Source organism: Corvus moneduloides, chromosome 18, assembly GCF_009650955.1.
Source record: "Corvus moneduloides isolate bCorMon1 chromosome 18, bCorMon1.pri, whole genome shotgun sequence".
Classification (NCBI taxonomy): Eukaryota; Metazoa; Chordata; class Aves; order Passeriformes; family Corvidae; genus Corvus; species Corvus moneduloides.
Genome location: NC_045493.1, coordinates 9,360,586 through 9,375,414, shown reverse-complemented (window position 1 = coordinate 9,375,414; position 14,829 = coordinate 9,360,586). Strand labels below are relative to the sequence as shown.

Here is a 14,829-nt window from a genome sequence, read left to right as displayed (position 1 = left end):
CCTCAGGCCCTATGCTACCACAGAACAACCAACTACTACTTAGGTAAGGAAAAAGAAGTGCACAGCCCAGGCAAGAACCTCTGTCCATGAATCCTAGATGGAAGTTGTCAGCTCATTATCATTTTATATCTCAAAACCAAGAATGAGTTATATGTCCTCCAGCTGCTGGACTCTAACTCCAGCTTCTGCTCAGACGAGTCTTTCCCATACAAAACCAACATTTGCTCCAGTGTCTGATCACATTTGGTCTGTATGACACGGGTGCGATGTGTGACCTCTGCAAAGGTGCGAGTGTGAGATTTCAGCGGAAGCCATTCTGATCAAATCATTAGATGACACAAGAGCAAAAACTACTCTAAGCAGCTTTACCAAAAAGTGCCAGCAAGGATTGTAGAGCAAAGTGCATGGTCCTCCTGGTAGCTTGTTTCCCAGTTTTCAGAATGACCTCCTCTTGGCCAACTTCACAAAGGTCAAAACCTGTAGTGGGACATGGAACAGAAAATCACAGCTCACAGAAGACCCTCTGTCTCAAGTAAAAGCAATCTCATTTATAACACAGAACAGAGAGGTATGACAGCCTGCAGCACCCGTGGAAGGATGACGACACCTCTCAGTGCAGTTTGTTGTCTGTTATTTATTACTGTTTAGCACACCTTCTCCAGGTGTTGGGAGCTTTGGTGGTGCTGGACTGGGAACACAGACACTCATTAACAAATCACTCCTGTCAACACTTCCTTAGCTGCAAATTATCTGGAGTTGTTGTGGAATGATATACCAAACACATCTCAGGGGACAGGGTTCTACATGCCAAACCATTTACTATTAATTCCACGTTTTCTCACAGAAATGGAGCTGAAGAGCACAGTCCTTGGAATTTGGCAAATGCAGGCTGGGCTGCAGGAGGCAGAAAAAAGTGAAGCTATGAGTTTCATCACTGCTTCAAGCCCCCACATGAGACACCAACAGTGGGTTTAGAGAGACAACAGGAAGAAGTGTTTTCCTACCTAGAGCTGCCAGAAACTCATGACAGCCAGGCAGCCTCCAGAGCTGGACACTGATGGAGACCTGGATTGGTGCAGAGGGGAAATCTTGCTCCTTCTCGCCTGCCTGAAGTTGAACCAGGACTTGATGCAGCTGAAGACAGCAATACAAACATTAGCCATCCCTTACAAGTCACATCACTGCTTCTCTTACAGCCACAGATAAGGCAACGCCATTTCCCTGGACACCCTTTCCCTGGACACCCAGTTCAGCTGCTGCTCCTGAACAGAGCAGTGAGATGGGAAGGTCTGGGAAGAAGGACAGTTCAGGGACAGCAACATCAGACAGACTGGAACAGCAGCAAAGGCAGGGACAGACCAGGGGTGAGGGCTGGGGGGTGGCCAGTGGAAACTGAGCAAGAAGGAAGCGTAGCAGGAACATCTGTGAAGGTAAAGAAAAGGAAAGAGATACTCTGGGGCTGCTCACAGTAATATACCAAAGCCCATTCCATGACTGAGCCATACTCCTTATACAAATCCTAAGAAACTCATTAACTGGGCAGAATAAGTCATATGAAACCATGGAAGACTTTCCTAATATCTCCACGGCCTCCAGGAAAGAAGTTTCTCAACTGTGCCCAAGGGACAGGAGTAGCAAAAGCTAGAGAGAAAATGTGTTTATGAAGATCTGACACAAATTAAGATGCCAGGATCCCGTGTAATTCACCAACACAGCCAGGGGAGCGATGATGGAAAGCCATTAATCAGGGGCCAGCTAACCTCAGGACCACCCATCTCTCACAACCCACAAAAGCTTACACAGGCCTTTTTCCACAGTAGCTCTGTGGAGCAAATCCCAGGCCTGAGAGCGGGTGCAGACACGTTGCAGCACAGGGCATGGGTCTGCAGTGACCCCGGCACGTCACCCTGCACCGCAGTGTCATCCCCGTGCACATCATACTCACCATTCCCACCACATTTTTAACAGCCTTCGGGCAGCAGGTAACAAGGAAGGAAAAGAGGAGAAAAGAACATGGGTTACTCTGTGCTGCAAAGTGCCTGTGCTGAGGAACCTTGCAGGGACATATCTGTGTGGGAACCAGCACCCTGACCGCAAGATGCTCTGTCCAGAGAAAGAAGGGAGCAATGGGAACGGCCTGAGCTGTGAATCCAACAGCACGGGAACAGGCAGCTGGAATCTGGGAGTGCCCAGCTCATGACAGCTCAGACACTTAGCAGGCAGACACTCAGGCCAACCCACACTCTGGCAGGAGGCTGAACATAAAACAGCCCTTCTCTTGTTTCCTCTGGGACACAGTACTGGCGCTCAATGCAGTCAGCAATCCCTAACTTTTCCTTGCACATGCAGTAGTCTCAAGTTCTCTCTTTTGTGGCTCCTGCCTTCTCTTTTACACTCAAAATAAGCATTTTCTATCCAGTGCAGCTGCTCAGGCTCCCACCTTGCTGCTTCACTAATGCCAAGAGCACCTGCTCCCCTATGATGCCGGTCACCCACTTGGGAAAACCAACGAGCAGCACCCACTGACCGAAATGTCTGACATCCTGCTTCTGTCTGGAACAAAGTCTGCTTTCCTCTGGGACAGGCAGAGCCCCAGCTGCTCACACCGTGACTGCCGAGAGGCAGGAGAGGAAAAAAGCAATAACCACAGAGGAGGGGAGAGCTGAGCTGAAAACCAACATGGAACAGGATAGACTGGTGCAAAAGGGAATTCTGCCAGGGGTCTGGGCTATGGAAGAACATCTGCAAACCCAGTGCAATATCCCTGCCAGTATTTACTCTATGGGGCAGTGAGGAAAGGGTGAGCGTGTCTTTTGTTACTTGTGCACAGCCAGCTGAATGTTTTTCCTTGGATAATTTAATTATCTGAGGCAGGGCAGCAATCATGAAGCCACCTCATTAGCACTCCAAGGCATTTTGAGCCATGGGAATGCTGTTCTCTCCTCCTCACACCTCTCAGAGCTGGCCTCCCTTGGGTGGCCATTAGGGAGATAACCCCACAGTTAACCACACACATCTCAGGCACTGATGAGAGCCAAGGCAAGAGGCAAACGCCACCAAGGACACTGGTCACCAAGGTCATTGGAAATATCTCATACTCTGCTGCAGATCCTAACAGGATCCTAACAGGAACCCTTTCCTTGGAGCAGACTCATCCTAGTGGGCTGTCAGAGCCACCCAGTGGGTAACAGAGAAGCTGGGGCTCTTGTCTGGCTTTTTGTGCAGACTCCATGTGACCGAAGGAAAGGCAGCCCAACACCACACAGAGCCAGTCCCAGCTCCCCACCACAGTATTGCCTGGAATGCTTCTGCATGGGGAAAGGGGAAAGACAGTGAGATATTGGCCCATTCCCTGTGTGTGTGTCCATGTACTAAAGCAGGCAAGTGATGAAGAGAAACCTCATTACAGGAGCACTCAGGACAGTAAGAACCATGGAATGGAAAGCAGCCAGGCTGGTGGCGCAGAGAAAGGTCAGGTTAGGCCAGGCATGCTCCAGAGACTGGGGAGAGGGAAGAGTGTGAAGGAGGTTGAGGGGAGCAGGGAGAAGTCCCATCACCATAGATAGCACTGCCCTTCTCCTAAAGACCAGAAATCGTTTCTGCAGAGCTGTGAGCACACACAGGAGCAGCACAGGCTCAGTGAGTTTTCTGACAGACCTTGCGTTGTCCAAAGTCAGCCACACCTTGGGACTTCAGTAAATACAGCAGACAAAGAGCAGCCAACGTGGGCCCTAGGCAGCATGGCCAAACAGCAATTAGGGGCCTGTTACTCAATTTGCCCACACTGCTGTAGGGATCATCCTTTCACTTGTCACTGAACGGGGAGTCCCAGGTCCCTTCTGGACACACACTTTCATTCACACAAACAGGCAAGTTCAGAATTTCAACCTTCAAGTCTCCTAGCAAGCTCTGGGTTGATAAACCAGGGCATCAACCGTTCTGTGTATTTCTGAATTTACTGACCTGGGAAGAGCCATTTGGAACCTGGTACTGGAGGAAAACCTCCCAACTCACCCTGTTGATAAGCTGCTCTCCTGTTTCTGAAGCTGTGATAAGTTTACAAAGTGCCTGAAGTGCAGGGTTAGGCAAACCTGAAAAACATCAGCAGAAACATCTGTATCTGTTTCTTGACTGCAAGAAATGCAACAAACCTGAACAGAACACACACTCGGCTAATTCCTAAAACCTCTCCCCCACATCACTGGACAGCTCTGGAAGCAGCAGCAATTTCCAGAAAGCAAAAGGTCTTCCCACTCTGCATCTGATGACAGGTTTCCTGACTGAGAGCTGGGAGAGAGGAACAGTCACATCATGCTTACTTGACCCAGTAGCAGATGATTCTCATCTGTGACAAAATTTTCAGTTAACATTTACTTTTAGAACTTCTTCCCAGTCCAATACATTGATTTCATTGATGTAAAACATCCCTGTTTCACATGCTGACATCACAGAAAGGTGGGAAAGGCTGATGTCAGGGCCCACAGCTGCCTCCTCTTCTCTCACCTAGGAGGGACTGGATGGTGGTGCTGCACTGCTGCAGCCGGTCCCCAGGGTCTGAGGTTGGGAAGAACACTGCTGCTGGGAGGCCACTGGCAGGCGGGTCCAACCGAAATCCCACCGCCGTGAGGAGCGCCTGCCAGCCTGGAATGCCACCAACTTTATTCTCCACACTCTGCTGGGAGGTGTACATGGAGTTGTGCTGCCCGTTCTGGATTCGCTGCAATGATTTCTCCACCTGTGGGGAAATGACATCGCTTATTGTACAAGATATTGTTGCTGACTGCCTCTTTTTACACCAAGAGACTGGAACAGCAGGCTGGGGTCAGCAAATCCAAGGTTGATCCTGGCCTGTCTCACACAGGAGGACATTAGTGCCTTGAAAACAAAAGCTCCAGTAACTCAGCATCCACAGTTGTAACATCACAGGGATGAGTGTCAGTGTTCTCTGCGACTCTGGGAACAATAATGCCACAGGGAAACAAAGTAGCAGGTTGTTTGGGATAGTTTCCTGTCAGCCTGGCAGCTGCATTTCTCCCCAAAAGATGACTCACCTTGGGGTTCCAGCCTGCTTATTACCAGACAAAGAACCTGCAGCCACACGGCAAACAGGAAAGAGAGATGAATGTCCACAAACCCAGCAACTGGGAAGACCAGCAACATTCACAGGTTTCCATCATTCTATGGGTACTTCACACTCCTGTGAGACCACAGATGATGCATTGGGAAGAAAAGTATTAGAAGTCATGAGCGATCATTCCAGCCACCTGGCAGTTGGCTCCAGTCCCACTGTTCCCCAAGACAGACTGGTGGCACAGATGGGGACAGAAGGGCCTCTTATCTTCCAGATCTGCAGAGACAGCAGTGACTGTGCTCTGTGTTTCCATGACTGCCATGTTCGTAGCTATTTCCCTGTATAAACAATTAATCCCAATACTTACCTCTTAAGCAGAAACCCAATTCAACAGCTAATGCAAACCAGATGGGTCTGGGGAGGATTCTGTCACAATACAATCTAAGATTTTGCTTACTTTGCCTCTTTTTGCACTGAACACTTCCTTAGGTGTCCCAGTCTTTCCACACCGACCCAGAGCTTTGCAAGAGGCTACATCGTGGCAGGGGAGAGGGGATGAAGGCACACATATATTTTTTCAAGTGGGAGTGGCTGCACATCAGGGTGCTGCTGCTCCACTCATGGTTCCACTCATGTCCACAGATGAGGGTGTCTCAGGCCTAGATGGGCTGCAGTGCCCCTCATGGCTGTGACAGCGCTTCCTTTCCCTTACCAGATGAAGCAGGACACGCAGAGCATCCCGGGCCCTTTCAGGGTGCTGCAGGATCTCAGTCAGGGCCTGTCCTACCAGCGAAGAAGGGCTGTTCAGCTTCATATCACTCCCAATAAGCATGAAACCTACAGGATTCAGAATGAGAGACAGTTAATCTCCTGTTGTTATGGAAAATGTTCAAACCAGACACAGATGTCCTCTGCCCTCAAGACTAGTGAACGACGGTTCACTGCACCCTGCACGGGGACATTCTCTTCCCAGAGCAGCTGCCCACTCCCTGCCCTGCCCAGTGGTGCAGACTGAACTTCCAGAAAGTTTCTAGATACTTCTTACCGTCCCCTGCTATTAAATCAATCACATCTTCCTGTTCAAGCAAGCAGAAAACCACTGGATTGCAGCTCAACTTGTCCAGGCATGTTCCAGGTCTCCTCTACAGCCACAGAAATCAACACATGCCAACAGTGGTTGTAGAACAGAACTGAGAACATGAAAAGTTTTCGCTATCCTGGTCAGAAACCTGTCCTGGCTCATGCACCATTCAATGCCAGACTCCCCAGATGTCAGCACAAAGAGCTCTACATTTCCCTTCTCATTCCCACAGCAAGGATGCAGCTGCTCCTGGCTCTGGCACTCTGTCCAAGACTCAGTGCCAAGGGTCAGCGGTGGAAGTCAGGGACTGTGTGTGATGAACTTGCACAGTACCATGGAAGGGGCAGTACTGAGACAGCCCGAGCAGCTGAAAGTCTCTGCTTGCTGGCAATGCCAAGCACCATGTTCATACTCATTCTTTTTTGCCTAGGAAGTGGTCACTTCTGGGGCTTTTTAGTGCTCTTTTCTTTTGAGACAGAAAAATCTTGGAAGGAAAATAAAATCCCAGCTGAACTGTGGACTGTAACCTGAACTCAGCTCACACCTGGTACTACCTGAACCACATCCTAATGCTGGAGTCAACATGCCTGAAATCACTGTCAGCCTGACTCATTTTAACAAGTTCTCACTCCTCCAGCCACGTGCAGTTCACACCAGAGCCATATTCACCACAGTTTCCTGAGCTAAATAACATGGTTCTGCTGCCTGTGCAAAATCAATTTGGGGAACGCCTGCAGCTTTCAAAAACTGGGCCTCGTGCCAGGAAGAAAAACTAGGTTATCTGTACATATCCCTGTAACAGCACTGCTGAACTCCAAGCCTTTGCCATTCCAAATCTCAATGTATAGATCTAATTGAGAGGGAGCAAGCACTAGCACTGCACAGGGAGCTGACACTGCTGAGACATTCCCAATGGAAGCAAGGGAAACCTTTCTCCTAAAAAGAACAAAAGAATAAGCCCTACAAGGTTTATGTCACAGAAATCACAGCTACTTGCTGCTCCTGCTTCTAGCAGCACTACTCCTGCCTCCAGTTGGAAGTGCCACTAAATTCTCCATGGAATTCTCCTGTATGTGTGCTCCAGCTGATTCCATCCCAAGGACACAGGAAGCGTGAGCCTGGAGATTTCAAACACAGAGAATGAGTTGCACTGCACTTTACTTCTTTCCAGTCATGAGACACACTTCACCTCACAACTGCTTCCAATTATACCCAATCCATACCCACCTACTGTGCACAGTGAAATGCCAGTGAGTCCCACAACACTGACATTCAGCCACACTCAGCTGAATCGGGGCCTGAGACACAGGGGCTGAATTCCAGGAAAGCACAGGGCACATGCTGCTCCCAATTACCTGCCGGCACCGCTCCTTGCTTCACTCATACAGTTTGGCAGTTCCCTAGAAACCACATCTCATTTGTCCAGAAGAAGACTGTTCCTACCTGCCCAGTTGGCTGGATGGGAGAACTGCTTGCTGCTCTGCACGGTTTTCATCGCTTCTCCGAGGGCTGCGCTGGCTTTCATCCCGTTTAACAGAGAGGAATAGAAGGCGTGCACAAACATTTTGGAAGCAGCCACAGGAATGGGCCAGAGTGACACAAGGACACATTGAGCCCCAGCAGCCAGGAATGCTCTTGTCAAGCCAATGACTCCATCAGAAGTGACTTTGCTGTTGGACTCTTGGTAAGAGCCAAGAACCACTAGCTTGACAGGAAGACGCAGATCCAGCACATCAGCTGCTGTAAGCAGGAACTCCTGAAGAGGAGGGCAGTCTGAGATGCTCTCCACATCACTGGCATCATCCTGCATCCTAAGAGATTCTGGGATTGTGTAGGGGTTCCCAAAAGAACTCTTGCTGCTGGCTGGATTGCTGTCAGTGTTGGGTGTCAGGACCAAAGCAGCCAGTTTCCAGGAGACGTGGGTTGCAAAATGGACACATTCTGCCTGAGTGAGGGCACTCATGACTCTCTCTTTTGTTGATGAGCTGCCAACTAGGGGCTGGCAGCCAAGTAACTCAGATACCATATATGCTTCCTCTTCTGCAGAGGGCATAGGTCCCCACAGCCACCTGTCCATAACTGCTGAAGGGAGTTTGGGATTTCCTATAACAGCTGCCATTGAGGTAGAACTGGAGTAAGCAGGAGTATTCTTCCTCACATGGGACTACACAGAGAAAGAGAAAGAGAAAATGGGGTTCAAAGATACAGTTTTTATAGTGCTGGCAATAAAATATCCTGTCCCTTTTGCTCTAAACAGAAGTCTGGTTGTCATAATTACACGAAGACTGCATTTCTTTAGTTTCTTCTGTTTAACTATTCCAAGGAACACCTCCATTTGAGTCTGGTCAAAACTTCTGTCCCCAGATCTTGGGTGAGCAGATGGATAAGAACAGAAAGCAACAGATAGAGCCCAGGTCCCTTTGAGGGCTGCAGCAGAGCTAAAAGCATAAAGAAGATTCCAGGTTCTCACATTACTGGAACACTACCTGCAATCACTCACTAAGTGGCTCCTCGCACCTGTATTTCCAAGATCAGTGTCAGCACTGCCAGCAGAAGGTGCTGCATGCAGCTGATACTGAATGGAATAGCAGTAATGCTGACAAGGTTCAGACCCTTCTGCTGCTCCACTGACTATGTGTAACCCAGGGCAAACCAAGATGTGCAGCAAAACACTGCTCAGCAACAGCAGATGTTGACTTGGTGCATTCTCCTGGAGACCTGGGCACTAGAAATGCTGCTGCCAGACCTCAGCATCAAGATACTTCTGATGGATTGACCTATGGGATTTGCTTTCCCTCATAGCTTTGGTGTCCTGAGACATTAGTGGCCTTCCCCACTCAGAACACTAAAATGGAGGTGAACATACCAGCAATGTGACAGGACAGTCAGCTTGGCAAGGAAGCTCAGCACAGATCACAGACACCTACATCTCTGTAGTCTGCCATGTAGTTCCACACCCAGCACATGCAATCCTTTAGAGGAGGATATCCAAATGATCCAATCCCCTTGTCCTTCCTGGCATGCCTGGGGCTGTGATTCTGTGCTGCAGGAACTACATCAGAACCTACTTCAGAGCTGTGGTGCTCAGCGTGCTCCTCAGACCCAGGGTGGCCTGTTTGTGGTTTCTGTTCTCGTGTCTGGCACAGCAGGACAGAACTGCTGCTTTCTGAGCATGTACCAGAACCTGCACCCACAGGAGAGGTTCGGTGAGAGAGGTTTCATAAGCAGTGTCAGACCTTGGAGCTGGGATTCAGTGACTGGATGGACGGCACTGCAATGAGGCTGAAGCGCTCATAGAGGTACTCATTGGAGGAACTGCCCTTCAGGAGAGCAAAAGGAATGAGGTACAGTTCTCCCTCCAGAACCAGGATCAGCTGACGGTGGCGGCCAACAGGCCCACTGGAATGCATCAAACCCTGAAAAGAAAGGAGAATTAGTCTGGACCTTTCACTCCACCAGTGTCCCCACCTGCACTTCCCAAGCATCAGGCTCTAATCTGACCCCACGTCAGGTTTGGAAACATCCACATCAGAACCCCACTCTGTGTGACAGATGAGCACATGTCCTATGCAGCTGGACTGCTGCTCACCTATGCCCAGCCAGCTCCACTGAGAGGAGTGAGCGCTGAGCACACGGACCCTTATGGTCTGGGTCATCATCCTGGCCTCAGCCCATGTGGGGCCCAGCCTCACCCTGGTACTGCAGCTCCTTCCACTCCAGCCTGAAACCTTGGCTAACTCCAACCACCTGTATCTTGTCAGTATTGTCATCACCTTATGTTTTGCCAGAGAATATTCTTTCTGATATTGAACTTCTAAATAGCCATTTCCTCTGAAGGGCGAACAATCTACAGACAGATTGTGTCCATGGCCTGCACTTCCACACACTTGACATAGTCATCAACCCAGAGTCACCAAAAGATCTAAAGCATCTTATGGATGGAGAAGTGAAGCAGAGCTATTAGTCAATAGGGAACATGCAGCTGGACACAAAATGTGGCAACTGCTCCTGGTCTGATGTAACCGTGGAAATTTACTAATCTGGTGTATCATAAAAACAATGTTTTCACCCCAGGAAAGAGTAACTTCAAAGCACTGAAATTTGCTCCAGCTTAAACACTGGAAGCCCACAAAAAAAAAAAAAAGTATGCAGGACTAGATCCTTGTCTCTAGATTCTCAACTCTAGATGGTCTCTAAGGCCCCTTCAAATCCAGACTGTTCTATGAAAATACCACGCTTCAGAAACCACCCCCAAGCTGGCTGTTCTTGCTTTCCCACACCGAGAGGGTTTTGGTAAGTGTCTGTGCCAAAGGCTTACTCCTTCCATGGGTCCTATCAGCAAGTCGTAGAGAGCACGGAGTGGGGGTTTGGTGAAAGAAGTCTGCCTCCTTGGAAGTGATGATGTTCCATCCTTAACAGGAGACATGGTACTGCTGAACAGGCTGGTCATGCTCTGGCAGCTCCTGTGGACAAAAGCCAAGGCAGAGGTTAGCTGCAGGAATATGAGCTGCCCTGTGGCTGCCCTGACTTCTGACAGTGACATGAGCTGGGCCGTGTCATCCAGGGGACTCTGCTCTGTAAGATGGTTCATGGGAGGACTGTAGTGAACAGTGACATTAATGGCAGGATGAATCAGCTGCAGACGGCATATGACATTGCTAGGGAGTTTCTCTGAACACTCCAGTGCCTGAAGTGCTGTTCCCAGTTGCTCCTACACACCTGAGAGTTGCAGCTGTGTGCAGGCAGGCATGAGACCCACTGACAACTGACCACAGTCACAGGAGGATTTGCACTTGGGTTGTGCACCAACTGCCCCAGTGTGATACCCAAGGAAATGTGACAACAGGCAAACCATGAGATATCAAGATCCTGCCTGCACTTCTGCCACTGCTGGGCAACACCTGGTGCCCATTTCTGATATTCACACAGAGTTCTGCACGTGATCTCCTGGCATCAGCAGCCACAAGTTACTGCCCTGCTGAGGAAATGAAGTTGCCCCATTCCAGGCTCACAAGTCCAGCAGCTGTGCTCCCCAGGAATGTTACCCTTGGCTTGGGGCCATGAACAACCATTTTATGTGGAAAGGGTAACTTCCCAGAAAGTTTTAGCAGGTGGACCTCAAAGAAAAGGTAGGGAGGCCTGGAACATACCCCAACCCTTTGAGACACATACCAACACACAGGCTCAGAAAACTGCATTTTCCCCTCTCTTTCTCTCCTCAGCTGCTGCAATCAGCCTCCTGACCCACCTAAAACCTATAGTTCTCTGAAGAAAAACATGCTCTTACCACCCACAAGGAATTTCCATCTTATGGGCACATAGGAATAACTTCAGAATGTCAACAGAAGCCTGGTGTCTGACTGCCCATGCTCTCTGACCCAGAGATTCCAGTGACAGTACCAGTATGCTGCTGCTTAGAGCTGCTGAAAACTCATCTGGGGGATCTGTGCAACAGGCTTGGCACTGTGTGCTCCCCTCAGACCCATCTGCCTGTCTCACTGCAGCACCCGACTGAGCGACCATGCTTGGCAGGGTTCAGCTCTATGGAGCACAGATTTTAAAATCAGATCAGGAAAGAAAATTTGTGCAGGGATACCCCAGTCCTCCCTCAGGACCTTGTGCCCTGATCTTCCCTGAGCAGCTCGTTGCCAGCAGGCAGCACTTGCCAGCCCCACAGCCCACATTCAGCGATTGTTACACACTCATTTACTGCAGGGAATAGGGGCTTGATTACTCCAACCAGCAAAGCCCTCCTGCATCTTGGGTTTCCCAGCCAAGCAGCTCTAAATTTATTTCTTCACCACTCTGATTGCTTTTTATGAGAACAAAACCAAGGAAGTACCATAAATCTCTCACATCTCCTGCCTCTGTGTGTGTATACAGAGTGAGCAAATCCACAGGAGAGGATGGATAGATCTCTTGTGGCAGGTGGAGGTGACCAGGAGCCCTGGCCAGCCCATCCCTTCCTCCCAAAGAAGCCAACAAAGGGCTCCAGGTGCACTGATGATTTCTCCTTTGCTCTTGCAATGCAGAGGATCCACTGATGTCTGAACAGTGAAATCTCTCATTTGGAAGCCTCTGCTCAGACTCTGCAGTGCTGCTGATTTATAACCCTTTGTACAGGCAGCCTGGCCTGCAGCAAGCAGAGAAACAGCACAAACAGCCGGGCTTAGCTCTGCTCCCTCCCTTTGTCTTGGAGATGCAGGAACAAAGCAAAGCCCCAGAGAACAGGGGAGAAAGCTGTGTTGTGCAAGCCTTGGGTCAGACTGACCTGGCTCACCACCAGCCTCACAGGTGCTGGCTCTGCCTGCTGAGGATGAGTGGCTGGGCCCAGGCAGGAAGGAGGGGTTCATTGCAGAACCAGCACGGAGCTGCTCCTGCCTTGGCACTAATTAGGACTTTGGACAAGTCAAATACTCCCCATGGCCAAGCACAGCCATTGGGAGGGCTGGGAGTCAGGCCTGGTGCTGCAGGGGTCTGACAGCCTCGGGAAGCTGGATACCCATCCAACCTTCCTCAAAGAGACTCCTTCCTGAAAACACAGCCCTAAATCCACATTCAGGGCCTTTGACACACACACACACTGTACAAAGCCGTGGGAAGCTCCAGAGAACAGTCAGATCTGAGCTCCCTGTGGATCTTTTCAAGGATCCACAAGTATCTCCAGAACCCACCAGTGGTTGCAAAAAACCCACAGCCCACCCACAGCACTCTCTGCCAGGGTGGTCTGCATGTCGGCAGCTGCAGCACTGCATCCTGGATGGCAGAGAACCACCACAGAAAGGACTCCCCAGCCCCCCAGGGATGCCCCCACTGAGAGGGTCAGTTGTATGATTCTCCAGGGCAAGCTGTCAGGCCCTGAGGCCAGTAAAAGGCTTCAGTGACCCTGACCAGTTTGCCCTGCCTAAGGAGCAGAGAAAATAGAAGCTGCAAGAAGACACGAGCCACTGTGGCTATCTTGGTGGCTGTACCAGTGCCATCCTCAGCTCAGACAGCCTTTGCCCAGTCTTGAGATCACCACAGTGTTCCCTCAGTGCTTCTTTCTCCTCCGAACTCCATTTATTCTCAGAAGTTCCCTAAGTGAACTGCCAACCCTCCAAGTTTGCTTTTCTAAGCAGAACTGCCAAAAAATCATACTATTCTCTGCTTAAAAGCACGTACCCTGAATTCAGGGCTCAGCAAGCCAGCTGCAAACAGATGTGGCAGTCTTAGCTCCATCCCCAGACCCCCACTATACCCGCCTCCACCAGCAAAAGGAGAGGGGCAGGCAGGGAGGCCATCCAGAGGTGTCTCCTCATCTTTTCATCTCAGTGCTCGTGGCAAGAACATCACAGACACGGCTGCTTCTAATGCTCCCCCTGATTCTCTTCTGAGGGTGCTTTTAGTTAAATGCCCAAGACGCCCCATCCCTGGGCTGCTCCTAAGAGCTGCAAACTACTTACTTGACAAGGCACCTGAGCTAAGCTCCTAGGTTTGGATTCAAAGTAATATATGTGGCTCCCGTGAAGCAGAAAGACAGAAATGCTGCATGGTTGGCCACTGCAGTGTTCCTGAGGATTAGCATTCCCTGGAACAGAACCACATCCTATTTGCCCCTGTAATCAGAGGGACAATCTCCTGTCTTTCTAAGCCTGATGAACTAGCAAAATATCTCAGCAATTCTGGGGATCTGCCTGTGTGATCCAAAACTGGCAAGTACTCATAGTCCTTCATCAGTGCAGCAGCTTGAACAGATATGCTTGTGGATTCTGAGAAGAAAACCAGGCCAGTTGCTGGTGCCAGCAGGCAGCTCCCAGTTCCATGGGGATGCTGCAACAGTTCACAAGCTTCAGAGGTGGCTCACAAGACTCCAGGCTGATCACATTTGCTTTTCCAGCTGAGAAAGGCCTAGGGTATCCTGTGCTCATAAACCACAGATCCAGTCAGAAACCCTGGGTTGCATCACGCAGCCACACTGGAAAAATTCTGTCTTCAATTTTCTTTCCAAATGGTTGCCCTAAGCCGTAATCAGCACAGTCATGTGAAAGGCTGAGAACAAGTTCTAAGAGGCAGAAAATGAGTGGAGACTTGCAGCTAGTACAGTCCTGTACCTCTGGAAATGCAGCATATTCCCAGCTAATTGGGACAGAGATAAACAGAAACATGTATTTCCGTAACAAGTGTGCAGGAGAGAGCTCCAAGTTCCACATCTCACACACAGCAGGGACAAAACAGTGCTCCCCTGCAACTGCTTGGAGTCTCAAAATCAGCACCTGGCCAGGAGAAGAGCAAATTTGGAACAGCTGCTCCTTCGGACAGTCATCAGTTACAACTGGAACCAGTCCTTGCTGGCTCTCCCCTTGAGCACTGGCACTGGCTGCACCTAAACTTGCAATTTAGAGAGAAGCTCATCACCAAGACGTATCCTGCTTGCTGATCCCCACAGCAGTCCTGCATTCTCACCTGTTTAATAGGTTGTTCCTGCTGACCATCCTCAGGAAGCCGGTTGGATCAGTCATGGAGTTCAGCTTGTTGTTCATCTCCTCAAACTGCTGGTCCATGATATCCCCAGCTTCACTCTCTGTCTCACTGCTAGCACAGGCTCTGGGGGGGAATCAGTGAGAAGAAAGGGTCATTGATGCAAGAAAGAGCAACAGCTTGATGACAAATGCTCAGCCAGTTTGAGAAAAAATGTTTT

The 14,829-nt window shown here is 49.8% G+C and overlaps 1 protein-coding gene across 3 annotated transcripts in view; it reads right to left on the bottom strand.

Moving 5' to 3' along the window:
- Positions 1–14,829, bottom strand: part of TTC28 (tetratricopeptide repeat domain 28) — a 113,686-nt gene that overhangs the window by 5,621 nt on the left and 93,236 nt on the right. For 2 of the 3 annotated variants that reach the window (XM_032128544.1, XM_032128547.1), the window contains 10 exons: positions 14,595–14,735; positions 10,471–10,615; positions 9,389–9,568; positions 7,596–8,316; positions 5,784–5,908; positions 4,504–4,735; positions 4,015–4,091; positions 1,946–1,969; positions 1,005–1,134; positions 370–477 (listed from right to left, as the gene is read on the bottom strand). In XM_032128544.1, coding sequence (XP_031984435.1) covers positions 370–477; positions 1,005–1,134; positions 1,946–1,969; positions 4,015–4,091; positions 4,504–4,735; positions 5,784–5,908; positions 7,596–8,316; positions 9,389–9,568; positions 10,471–10,615; positions 14,595–14,735 — 1,883 coding nt within the window. The remainder of the gene's footprint in view (positions 1–369; positions 478–1,004; positions 1,135–1,945; positions 1,970–4,014; positions 4,092–4,503; positions 4,736–5,783; positions 5,909–7,595; positions 8,317–9,388; positions 9,569–10,470; positions 10,616–14,594; positions 14,736–14,829) is intronic. The other variant, XM_032128545.1, reaches the window with a different exon arrangement.